The 13574-nt window shown below is 33.1% G+C and overlaps 1 protein-coding gene across 6 annotated transcripts in view; it reads right to left on the reverse strand.

Annotated features, from left to right (window-relative positions):
• Window positions 1–30: 30 nt before the first annotated feature.
• The window catches only part of LOC122532979 (protein alan shepard), a 32735-nt gene continuing 19191 nt past the window's right edge, over window positions 31–13574 (reverse strand). The window contains exons 2-12 of one of the 6 annotated variants that reach the window (XM_043662248.1): window positions 10947–11402; window positions 9460–9674; window positions 9226–9284; window positions 9019–9110; window positions 6570–6575; window positions 4751–4908; window positions 4511–4664; window positions 4241–4432; window positions 3939–4031; window positions 3696–3853; window positions 31–3601 (exon numbers count right to left, since the gene is read on the reverse strand). In XM_043662248.1, coding sequence (XP_043518183.1) covers window positions 3710–3853; window positions 3939–4031; window positions 4241–4432; window positions 4511–4664; window positions 4751–4908; window positions 6570–6575; window positions 9019–9110; window positions 9226–9284; window positions 9460–9674; window positions 10947–11402 — 1569 coding nt within the window. In that variant the 3' untranslated portion in view covers window positions 31–3601; window positions 3696–3709. Of the gene's footprint in view, window positions 3602–3695; window positions 3854–3938; window positions 4032–4240; window positions 4433–4510; window positions 4665–4750; window positions 4909–6569; window positions 6576–8964; window positions 9111–9225; window positions 9285–9459; window positions 9675–10946; window positions 11403–13574 lie in introns of all 6 variants that reach the window. The other 5 variants (XM_043662246.1, XM_043662244.1, XM_043662249.1 and 2 more) reach the window with 5 other exon arrangements.

The raw sequence follows: 13574 nt of genomic DNA on the forward strand, positions 1-13574 counted from the left end.
TTTTTTTTTTTTTTTTTTTTTTTTTTTTTGTTTTTGTTTCGTTACTTAAAAACATCCTACAATTTTTTTCCTTTTTATTCTCGTCTTTCTACATCATCAGCCTACGACTACTAGTTGTGAATCTATTCTAAAAAGAGGCTACGCTAGAAATTCTAGAGAAAGCTTACGGAAAGCAGCATTGCTTGGAAACGTCGCGTCTCCAGAAAAGAGATTGGTTTTTTTTTCTTTTTTCTTTCGTAAACCACGCCCGGCCAGCCCAAGCACCCGACCCGCGGTGCGCAGCAAGCAGTCCTTACTATTTATATTACAGTAGATAATATGTTGTAGAATAATATATATTTATTATTAATATGAATAGCCAGTCAGTCTTGACGGGTGCGAAGTGCATAGGCTGAACGGTGCCTCGCCTGATGTGTGTTTTCCTTTTTTTTTTCTTTTTTTTGGGGGGGATTTTTTTAACGAGGAGAGGCAGTTGTATATATATATATATATTTATGTGTGTGTATATATATATATATATATATATATATATATATCCTAACTATCAGCTAACTATCTACCTAAACTTAATCACTTAATCGATTATCCTATATCCAAAAAATGGTACCTATCCTATATATTCATAGTCAACACTAACTACACATCTTGCAGTGTCCTCTTCGCATGTTCTATACAATATATTACGACGCATTTGCTCTCGTCTTCTCTCACCGTTCACTCTTACTTTCTCTCTTTATTTATATTCCATGTTCCATCTCTTCTTTCTCCCTCCCTTTTGTCATTCACTTTTTTGTTTGCCTTTTCTTTTCATATACATCGTCTTGCTTCGAATAAAGAACGCTCACGTACTTTCATTCACCTTCTAATTATAATTTTCCACGTTTTTTTCGCTCGTTGTCTCGCATTCATTGATCTTCCTCGCTCTCTCTTTCTCTCCTCTCTGCCTGCCCTCCAGTGCGGCTCCGTATCTGCGGGAGTTGGCGTTTATGTCGGCCGAACCATCGTTCTCCCGCTCTCCCGGTCAGCACTACAAAAAATGCTGCTTTTTTTTTTTTTGTTTTGGTCGTCACAATAATAATTAGTTATTTAGTACAAGTCTATTAGTAAAATTCTTCAAAATTCACTATTTAATCACATGTGATTTTTGTTGTCAGTCGTGGTGACAATCGCTTGTGCAACAATTTACACACTCTCGCAAATAGGTTTTCCCTTTCGCCTCTTTCCTTCTTTCTTCCTCTTGCTCTTTTATTTTTTTTTTTCTCTTTCTTTCCTCTTTAACCTCCCTTCATGCATGGACTCAAATCGAGTAATAATCGGTCTCTTAAAAAATAGCTCATACCACTTTTTTCATCTTTTATCTCGTCATCAAATCGTGATGTACCAAAATAAACTAAATATATTATTTACTTCAAGTCTCAACAGTGTAAAAATCTTTCATACTTTAGATGACGTCAATAATAGTAATCATTAATTATAATAATACAGCATATTATTGTAATATTATAATAATAGCTACGATCGCCTCTCTCTAACTCTATCTAACTACCTGCCCGCCACTTCGAGCCCAGAGCTCTTAATATTTGGTAGAAAGCTTTCTAATCGTTCCTCGATTCGATCTAAGAAGTCAGACAATGTGAAAAACTGTGCCGGATGTAAAAACGGGCTTAGAGGAACGCAGGAGAGGAGGGTGTTCTTTTCTTTTTTTTTTTTTTCTTAGATATTAGTGTTTTCTCTCTCTCTCTCTCTCTCTCTCTCTCTCTCTCTTTTTTTAAGATATCACGCACAGATAGAAAATCCTCGAGTTATACTTCCTGTTTCTTTTTGTTTCCTCGCGTTCGATCCTCTCGCCAATCGTTCTGCTCCAGTCCCATTATCTTTTTTCGTTTTCGTTTTCGTTTGCAACGCGATTTTATTCGTTCGATATAATAAATTAATTTACACTCTATCTATCATATTCCGTTGTAACAAGCCTACTCTGTTTTCTCTCGTTCTCTCTCTCTCTCTCTCTCTCTCTCTCTTTCTCTCTCACTCGCTCTCTCTCTTTCTCTCTGTCTCATTTTTTCTCGGGCGGTGTGAATTAGTCTCGGTTTACAATGATCCGCCATTTGATTTCTTTTTTTTTTTCCCTTCTTTCAGTTCCTAGACTCCGCACGAACCGTATAGGTGGTTTTCGGCCCGTCAATCCCGTTAGTGGCAACTATACACATACAAAATCTATTCGAATTTGTAACCAAAAAACAAACATAGTGATATTTAACTGGCTACAACGCAAAAACAATTATATTCTCTTAACTAGAAGATCAAAATTTGGCTCAAGTTTCGCATTTACATACTGACGTAAAAATATATTATAATATTTTTCAGCATATCCCTGTCTAGCGGATTTGTCTGAAAAGGCACAATTCTAAAAAAAATATCTGTATTCACTGTACAATTAAAACTGATATCGATTCGTAGTAACTGTACTCATAAATATAAATCCTCTAAAAAGTACTATGTTCCTTTCCTTCTTGTTATAATAATTACATATATCCTGAAGTTTTTTTCGTTTAGAAATAAAGCTTCATCTTTTGTTCTCTCTCTTTCTCTCTCTCTTTCGCTCGCTCTCTCTCTCTCTCTCTCTCTCTCTCTCTCTCTCAAAATCTTCACTTCTTTTTCATCCATAAAATATATTCGTCCGTGATTAAAAGAGAACGCGAACTGTACTTGTAAAAGTAGATAAAAATCTCCGCGTGGCAATACATACAATATATATGCCTGACTTGGAATGTCTGAACGAAACAGAAGAAAACAAAAAGAAATAATATGATGAGAGTGCAGTTAGTGGATGGGGTGGTGTACGCTGTTAAGGAAGAGTTAATTTTTTTGTCAGTATCCTCTCTTATAAAGACACTGATGTCAGCATCTTCTGTTAAGATACTGATTCACGGCCTCTTCTTTTCGCAGCCCAGCCACCGGCCAGCCAGCTGGCACGAAAGTCCGGTAGCTACTGATAAGTAACTGAATCTGAATGTTATTTTTTTTCTCTTTTTTTTTATCAACTCTAGCATTTGGAAGTGCTTTTTTTCTGTATATTATTATTATTATTATTTCTTGGGAAGAATTCTCTTTTGTATATTTCTGAGCAGCGTTTCTTTTATAGTTTACAGTTTTTGTTAAAATATTTTATTCACACTCTCAAGCGTTCAGCTTCGACTTAACGTTTCCTTAGTAAATGTAATACCTAAAGTTAATCCTGGAAGCCTATCAGCTTGACACTAAAACTGTCCGTCGCAGAATATCAGTTTTGTCACTGTCGTAATGATGTGTTGACGTTACAGCGTATGGAGCCGTGCTGGTGCCGAACAACGTAGACACGAGCACTCGTACGCCGTTCTTATGACAACATTCATTTTCTAATCGTTGGAAAATATTAACTACTTTCACCTATTTATCTGATGGATAAAATGTATAAAAGATGGCTGGCAAGTCAATTATCATGAGGAAGAATCTTATCTGACTTTATGTAATGTATTTAGTCTCATCTATTCTTCATTAATATAATCCTTCGTATCAACAGATGTGGGTCTCCTAACTTACATAATCCTCGGTGTAATCGTATCTGAAATATTAGAAGGGAAGAATTGATACAGCTTTGTCTGCAAGATACTCTCTGTGAGAGCTATAAAAGACTCAATGTAAAATACTATGTATACCTAAAAACCGTAGCCTACTTGGGCTGCTGAGCTTGATACTGTTGATAAGAATCATCAGGGGACGCCGCATTACTTGTTTGTTCAGAGTCACCCAACGGCATGGTATGAATAATGCTAGGAGGGTAAGTATAAGGATAAGGATGTGGACTTGCTATGTACTGAAAAACGAAATATTGAAAATATTTAGTTTAACATGAAGGAATAATTTAAAATTTTAGAAGTAAAAATGCGTGCAACACTTACGGAACCAGTGCCAAGATGTAACGTCGACATTTGTGTAGTAAGTTGAGGAATCATACTGTATTGTGGATTACTAGGATCAGCTGATGGCATCATCTGTAATATCAAGTTCATGTTTTATTATTCGTTTAACGTTAATGTAAAACTATAATTTTAAATTTAACGTGAAAAAGGTTGATAATTATTTATGGAAATATGAAATTTTTTATAGCACTGGAAGAGTATCCTTTGAAAGAAGTGATAAATAAATTTAATACAAAGAAAACGAAAGTAAAACCAACAAAAAAATGTGTACAAAAACTCACGTCGACCTGTTGCATATGTGGAGGGGCAGTCTGCACCAAATAAGGAGTCACCCAAGGCGTTCCTGGTACACTGTAACCAGGTAAAGCTTGACCATAATGACGACTATATTGTGTTAAGGCTGTAGGTAACATGTGAGTAGTTGCAACCCCGTTTTGACCAACACCGCTTGTATCGTAATTCAAAGTCATGTTCTGTGAAAGTACATATCACAACTATTAAAACTGTACATAAAAATGCTATTTTCATTTTTTTCCAATTGGTTAAATTACCTCTCCAGTTTCTCTCCATATTGTACTTTTGTATAATGATTTTTTCTTATTACCACCATCTGCAAATTTCACTAATAGGGGATCTTTAGCTCCTTGTAGTGCCTTTCCATTAAACATCTGAATTATTTGTTCACATTTTTCTTTAGACTCCATTCTAAAATATACATAATATAACATTATTAAATGTGGCAATAATTAATGAGATTGTAGTTATTTTTTAAATGGCAATATGATACAAACCTTGCAAATCCAACGCCTTTACTTTGTCCAGCAGTATCACGTAATATGCGTGTTGAAATAACTTGCCCATACTGAGCAAGTAAACCCTCAACATCATTTTCTTTGAAGTTCAGTGGTAGATTTGCAATATACAAATTGGTGGGGTCTTGCTCCTGTTGCTGAGAAGAGAGTAAAAAATACTATGCAACTTATTGTATTACATTCCTGGATTTGTATATATTTGTATATAAATGTCAAAAAAGCTTCATATCTATCATTTTAACATTCACAACTAGGACACATATATTCATATATTCCTGTTTAACTATGATCACAGATGAATGCACAGACGAGATCACTACAATGAGAAACTAATGTTCATAATAAGTATCGTTGAAACTTTTTTTATAATAATTTACAAGATGAAAATATTACAATTTTCTTATATTTTCTATGATTATATTATTTAAAATGTTCAACAGCACATTATATGTACACATTCACATGGAATGTTAAAATGATAATTCAAAATTAAATTTCATATCAATACAATGATGCAAAAAATTCAAAAAACTAAAATTTGATACAATAATGGCAAAAATTTTTTTCTAACTTGTCAAATGTTTTTTTAATAATAATAATGAAAAAAAATTGTATAAATCTACAATGAGATACTACTAAAGGAGATCATTAAATAATTCTTTTAATCTAATATTGAATGTGTGAATGAACAAATACTTAAAACGATACGTAACAAATTAAAATAATTATTAGAACTTTGATATTGAAAAATTATCATGCTTCATGGCATTACTTTACCATATTGTGGTGGTTCTCCAAATTTGCTTTGTGGATGCTTAGAACTAATATTGACATCAAGTATATTCTGCATTTTTGTGCAAAGCATGCTCACACGCATTCACTTTTTCATAACAAAAATCTTTTTCATTAGATTGTATATAAAATTTACAAAATATATGTGCTTATCAGCATTCAAAACTTAATAATAATGATGTAAAAGTCAAGAAGTAATAAATTCATAAAAAATCACAATAGTGAATCTCGCCTGTGCAAACATTCTTTGTTTAATACGAATAATAAATTGTTTTATTATTCCAGAACGTATTTATCAGCAATTTATTTTTTTTTCTTCAATCAAATCATTTGTATTAAATGGCATCTTAAACATGATTTTTATTATGATGTTTTTATTAATGTTATTTTTTTGACTATGTAAAATAATACTTTCATAATATTAAGTATCTTTTTTTACAATAAACATTTTTGTAAAGAGTATTCATAATTCTTTTCTAAGTATTATATTATCTTTCTACTACTTTTTATAAATTTATATTTTAAGAATCACATATTCTTACATTATAAATAACCAGTACCACAAATAATGCAAGCTATCTAATTGTTTAAACTGTAATTAACAATACTGAGGATAACCATTCAAAGCATTAATAGAATTTCAATCACATATGACACACTGTTGGATACAAGCATAACAAAAAAGCACAGGCATGTTCACATATATACAGTTATATTATGAGATAGAAATGAAAGTGAATTATTAAATTATATTTTGCAATATTACTAAAATATGTTTCCAAAATATATGCACATACATATACATGTGTTCATGCTCAAGTTTTCCTTGCTTACAATTCTCATATGTAGAGAACAAAAAGGAAAAAGATATATGTACACTAAACTTAACTCGAATTCGAATTTGATATTTATGCACCCTCAAGCATATTTTGAGATCCACCATTTCTCTCAAAAATCAATCAATTCTACAGTTACTTGAATATACTTATACTTTACGACAATTTACTTCAATCTTGCGAATGCATTAAAACAAAAAAATAAATAATGAAAACATTATGATATAAGCTAAGCTTATGGCATCTGTATATGTATATATACATTTGTTTTCAAAGATATAATATACATATACACATATATGTATGCGTATATTAACATGTATACATATATGTATGATAAAACCATAATATAATTTAATGATTTTGTACCTCAATAAAATGATTTAATTGATCAAGTGCGAATGTGTATAAAGGATATCGAAGATAATTTATCATATATAATTAATAAATCATTAGAGAACTGTAGCAATTTCTCTGCAGCCAGAATGTATTAAATCATTGCTAAATACATTTTAAAATTCCTAAATACACATCCTAAACTTGTTTGGTGTGCTGGTTAAACTTTATTAATCAAGCCAAGTGTGTCAATCAGAGTCAACCAACACTCCAGAATTAAGATAGCACCTGATCTTCGCATAGCACCACTAACTGGTAAGTAAATACCATGTATCCTGAATACACTTAATAATGGGTATATTGTTTAGTTATATCATATCACATGCGACTGACATCATCACAGCTGCTGATAGCACCCCGTGCTTTTACCGCGACCAGATTAGAAGAAACATTCCAAGTTAGTTTTTTATTTAGCAATAGATATAGGCAGGAATCAGTACTTTTTGTTGGCAATGTGCATACGTAGATGAAAACAAAAAAAGAAATTTAAAATTGAAAAAATTTTTAAATTAAATGAATATAAGCGATCTTTTCTAATATTTACACATCGTTAGAATAAGAGACAAACACATAACATTTGACAGATTGCACAGAGAATAAAATAAAATATATTGTATTTTATTCATGTAGTATAGTATATACTATCACATTTAAAAGCAATTTTAATGGAGTATTCTAAAAAAATTTCAATATGACTCTTTTAATATGACAATGAGCTACAGATATTTTTTTTCTTTTTTACATAGGACACAGACACAGACAGTTGAATACATTAGAATAATTTGCTAGAGGCTTGAATTAGTGCTGAAATGAATGCAATCTTCAGACACGACTTATAAATGTGTTGACACAGCAGTATCAGCAGTTTGTGGCCGAGATACAGCAACAAGCATCGATAGTTTGGTAGGTATAGATAGAATGACAGAGAACTGGTGAAAACTAGAGATTTTTAGACAAGTGAGATAGGTTCTAGTAGGAAGAGTATTATAGCATTTATTTTTATGTCAAAATATGCATAATTGCCTGCTACTATATTTTCACTGATAATATAAGTATATGAATTTCATAGTTATATTATCTTTATAAATATTTGCACTATAAGTATGATTTTATTCTTGTAAATTTTTTCGTTTTTTTTATTATCAATGAAAATATAATTTGTACATAATACCACCCCTCTAGCAGCAATTTTTTTCTATTGTTAAAAGATAAAGGATTTTGTGCATGTAAAACAGATATATTTATAGATTTATTTTATTTTAAATCCCTTCTCACTTGTCAGTAAAGTTAAATAGTTCTTTCTTATATTTTTCATGAAACCTATCATTTTCTTTTAATCTGACATCTCTATACTAAAGATACTTTTTTCTACAAGACGCAACGATTACAGAATACTAAACAGTCTTGTCAAAATACAAATTCTATGCATTTCTAGAGGGGCTGAGAGCAGAGCAATGATGCCAAGACGATGATGCCATGCTTGTCTTTCAATTATTAGTAGATAAAATTGAATAATTCAACAACATTTCGAGAAATTTCATAAGGTTATTAAGTATTATTTATTGATGATACTTACTTTGAAATTTAAAATTATAATTTAAAAAAAGGTATACAGTATGTATATAAAACGGATTAATGTTTAGTATTTATTGTAACAATTTAACAACATAATCATTTTTTTATAGTTAAAAAAATAAATAACAACTTATAACATATAACTATATAGTCAAATATTGCTAAAAAATCTCAAAAAAATTTCTGTACAAATGTTATACAAATAATCTTCATTAGAAAGCTAAACAGTCACTGAAAGACAACCATGATATCTACTGTGATTAGAATTTCAGTACTTTTTTTTATCCAACATCATATAATGCATGGAAGTACTGTACTGTAGACACATTGATCACAGCAGTACAGGAATAAGAATCTTTTTTGAATTAATGACATTTAATAATTATATATCAATGGGAGAGCAAAGGGGTTGTAGTAATGATTAAATATAAAAGGATCATAGACGTGTTCTAGAACAGGACAATAAATAGAAAGGTAGAAAGGTAGAAATAGAAAATAAAAAGGACACAAGATAAAAAAAATAGGAATTGGGAGGGGAAAAGAAAGAAAAGAAAGAAAGAAGAGGAGTTTACTGTTACTCTGGTATTACTGTACTTGCATGCACAACCAACGTACACTGGGCAGTCTAGGGAGCAACCAGATACCCACTTTCGCCATCTGCGCTTGGATGCCCTTGGCGACCAGTGCTTTCACAGCACCCTCAGCCGCCACTGGAGACTCAAAGTCTACAAATCCATAACCTGTAACACAATAATTGCAATACCAATTAAGAAAAATAATTGGCGATATTGAATTCAACCATTAGTAATAAAAAAAAAACAGATAAACACAAAGATACGTAAAAACTATATTTACCTTTACACTTATTTGTATTTTTATCCAAAATTGCCTTTGTTGAAGTAATAGTTCCATATCTGCAAAAACACAATGTATTAGAAACAACACACTCCCCATATGTCATAAACAAAATTCTACTAGACAATGTTTGTTAGATCTTATTAAAAATATAAAGTTACATTGACAACCACTTCAAATGATAATATATCTATCAGATTTTAATAAAAAATTCTAACTGTACGAATGACTTACTGAGAACACATATTTACGAGGTCCTTGTCAGTTGTATTTTGGTTGAGGCCACGAATATACAAATTTGTTTTTGATAACTGTTCTGCCTGTTGTCCTTGTATAGCATTATTGCTAAGACTTGTGCTCATTGTCCCACTTCGACTGCCGGTAGCACTGCTAGAACTACTATTAGTATTAGCTGGAGAAGAGGCTGTAGGCACCCGTTGTCCACCATACTGCAATATAGTTAAAAACATTTTTTAACATAATAAATATTATAATAATAATAAACAAATCAATAAACCACGTAAATATGTTTTATTTTGAGAAAAAGCTTGTAAAATTCATCGAATAAAAAAATCTTTTCTGTATTAATAACAATTAATATTTTTTAAGCAACAAAGCTTGATACAAAATACCAGTTTAAAAAAACGCAAATAAGAAACAAATATAAAAAAAATAGGATTCAAATATTATTCTCTTAAAGAAAAACATCACTGGACTTGGATCATATGTTTGGAAAAAAGAAAATATCGATAATAATTACAAAAGTATATTAGCGACGCGAAAAGATTAAGGCTATCGTGATACAACACATGATAATTTTTTATTTTATCACACTTTCTATTTGTATATTATCAGAACGAAGTCTTTCCTTATATTTTCAACTTTTACTTTGTATAATTATGCCGGTAAAACGTAACATTAGTTGAAGTGAAATAAACATTTCAGTTACTCCAAGCAAAGTGCATGCAAATTTTGAATTATCAATCGACAAGATGTACTACGTGTCGAGAAAAGAAAGAATCCTTAATGCAAGGTCGGAAGAACGAACGAAAGAATTCGCACATCATTTCGACGAGAACTGTCTGCTGCGTTGTCATGGCCCCACCCGGTTTAAGGAAGAGTTAACCTTTTCACTGCGCAAAACTAGAATTTTTTTTCTGTCTGTGTGTGTTTCGCCGAAATAATCAAATCTAAACCAAATAACATCTAAACCAAAACTCCCATATAAAAACAAAAAGCTCAGTACATAAACTAAAACACTTTTGTGTTCTGTTTTTATAGGTTATCTCGTTGATCAAACGAAACATGCTAGACATTTCCTAACCATTAATCTACACGTAAGTCGACAACCAACGTCATCCACTTTTTGTACAACGATCAAATTCGCCTGCAAACAACTTAAAATCTCTCATCTCCCAAAACAAAATTTTAAATCTTACTAGTGCGCATTCTAGATAAGAACATAAAATTCAAAAAAACGCATCAAACATTTTCTATGCATGCCCGAGTAGAAAATCATACCCGAATAAACAACCAATTCGACGTACAATGCGCAAGGTAAAAGCCCATTTATCCATATCTGCCTATATCGAACGAATTGAAGAATCGTTTTATGTATGTACGTGCTAATCGAAAATGACGACTTGTAGAAGAGCACGAGTGCCAAATGGAAGACGAAGAAGCTTCGGTTAGGGAAGAACGAAAGGAAGAAAACGACTTACCGACGCGTGTTGTGCGTAGGTGGCGGTGGCGTAAGGATTCGCCGTAGGCGGTAGTTGCTGTGCTCCGACGGGCATCTGGCCGGCCGCAGCTGCAGCCGCTGCGCTTGGATACCGCGTGTAAGGTGGATACGCTGCCGCCGCCGCAGCCGCAGCCGCAGCCGCATGAGAGGGCGGCGCTGCGCCCCAAGCTGCGGCACCGCTCGCACGATACTGCACCGGGTTCCCGCCTCGTGGTCCACCGCCGGTGTTCCCCTTCAATCCGTGCCCGCCTCCACCACCGCCGCCGCCACCACCTCCACCTCCGCCGCCGCCACTTGCCGGGCCAACGCCAACGCCACCGCCTGTAGCGCCGCCGCCGCCGCCACCGCCTCCACCGCCGCCGCCGCCGCCGCCCCCGGCACCACCGGCGTTACCATTATTAGCACCCACGTACGTCGGTCTTGGACCGTTTGTACCCTGAAACACATGCAACAAACAGGTACATTTCAATCGTTTTTCATATCAACAATTCGTCGTTCATTGATTTGTCAGTAGACTGTATGTTTCATATCTTTATAAGTACAATTTCAAAGGTACAACACGTAAGTAGAAAGTTGTTCATGTTGCGACGGATATATTTTAGACATTCTATACACAGAGCACTTCAAAACACTTCTAAATAAGTTAGGTATAAGATCTCAATTAACACATCAATTGGTGGAATTATTTTACCACTTTATCATTGATGTGATTCTATAGAACATTTAGGATCAGATTTATTTGTAAAGCAGTGACGTTACTACTTTTTTTCATTTTGTTACTTAATAAATCGAGATCTATATCTAATTAGATCAAATTCAATCACAATCATGATATTACGCATGAATCTTTTTAAGTACAGCTGGCATTTAAAAGCCTCATACGGGAATACAAAACGTATAATTATAGTTGAACACAAAGTGATCTGCAACGTGACAAAACATAACAAGATCGTGATCGCCGGCAAAGGGGCGAATGCGAGTCACCTAAGAAATAAACCGTTCAGAATGATTAATATCGCCTTGAGTATTACTACTGGTAGACAGGCTAGGAATGGACAATCGGTTCAATTATAGAAAAACGGAAAAGAAAACGAAAACCAGAGGCGGCTTATGCTCCATTTGAAATTTGTATGGCAATGATAACAATTGTTATTTGCGGTGAAAACAGAAAGCTCGTTTTCTGCAACATTTTTCTTCATCGCAATCACTTCTGTGTTAATTTTCTTCGACCGTTTCAAAGTAAAGATCATTGTATTACCCTCGCAAATGATTATGCGTGGAAAACATACACACGCGTACACATGCTCAAACGGAGAGCACACTTAGCCATTACGCTATGCTATCCCAATTAGAGTCATTTGCACGGCAAATTCGTGTCAGTTAATGTCTTTAGCAAACACATTACAGCAACTCTTATGAGTTCGCGTACCAACAGTAAGCACAATCGGTTGGTCTGTTGCCAGATAAATTTGTTCACAAATAGGCCTTAATTGCAAAGTTTAAGTTCGGAACGTACATATATTGTGCACGAAGCAACAAAGAGGGAATGTCCTCGAAATGTATCCAGTTAAAAGCACCAAACTGGAAAGTATGGCTCATGATACATAAAATCATTTTTCCCGCCTTATGAATTTCTTCTGAAAAATGTTTGCCATCTGTGCCATCATTTCAATAATGGACGTTCGTTATTACGAGCGGTTTTGTACTTGTATATCTGGTGTTTGTTTTACGATCATTATAATTAAGTAATTATTTTAATTACGTTTATCATTATTTTGCTAGATATTTTAATCCAAAAGAAGCTTGCAATAACTATAGGAAACGCAAATTCATTTACATACGAAATGATTCTCGAAACAGTTGACGATTTGAATTTATCGCACTTATTTCTTTTTCCTTTTTTATTAACTTATCTTCTAAAATGTATTCACGTAGAAAGGAATTATATGTACATTGTACATACATATATATATGGTTATAAGTATAGCTTTTATCTATCGTGCTTGACCTCCGCATAAGAGTACCGTCAAATATTAATAGTACAGAAGTCTCATTACAAATGATTGTAAACGCGTTTCTCACATTGAATGCTCGTTCATCTCTTATTGACGCAAATTCGAAACAGTGTTACGATTACTTATGTAACGATAAGATAATAACATTTTACTTATAACAAGTTTCAACATCTTAGTCTCTATCTTTCCAATTATATTCATATAAATATGAGTCTCACTACTTGTATAATTGTACTCAATTTTGTTCACTAAATAATGTGAACTATAATAGTTCTACTATACTAATAAAACTATAGTAGTTAATATAAAATTTTATGATACTTTCTATCTCCATCTCCATAAAAGTCTAATTCTTATGTTTTAATTGAAATAAAATCAAAAAGAAGCAGGTGACACAACAGCTAAGTATCAAATGAGAAAGGAAGAAAAGGAAGAGCTTTTTCTATCAATCAAATGGCGTGAGCCCACCAGGTGGACGATTCTCTCATCGAAATAATAATAAAAAAAAAAAAAAATGAATGGACAACATCAAAAATAAATTGCCACCACGATCACGAAGGACTTTTCTCATGGTGGTGCGGCCGTTATTGCAT

Source organism: Frieseomelitta varia, unplaced genomic scaffold (assembly GCF_011392965.1).
Source record: "Frieseomelitta varia isolate USP_RPSP 00005682 unplaced genomic scaffold, Fvar_1.2 scaffold_485, whole genome shotgun sequence".
Classification (NCBI taxonomy): Eukaryota; Metazoa; Arthropoda; class Insecta; order Hymenoptera; family Apidae; genus Frieseomelitta; species Frieseomelitta varia.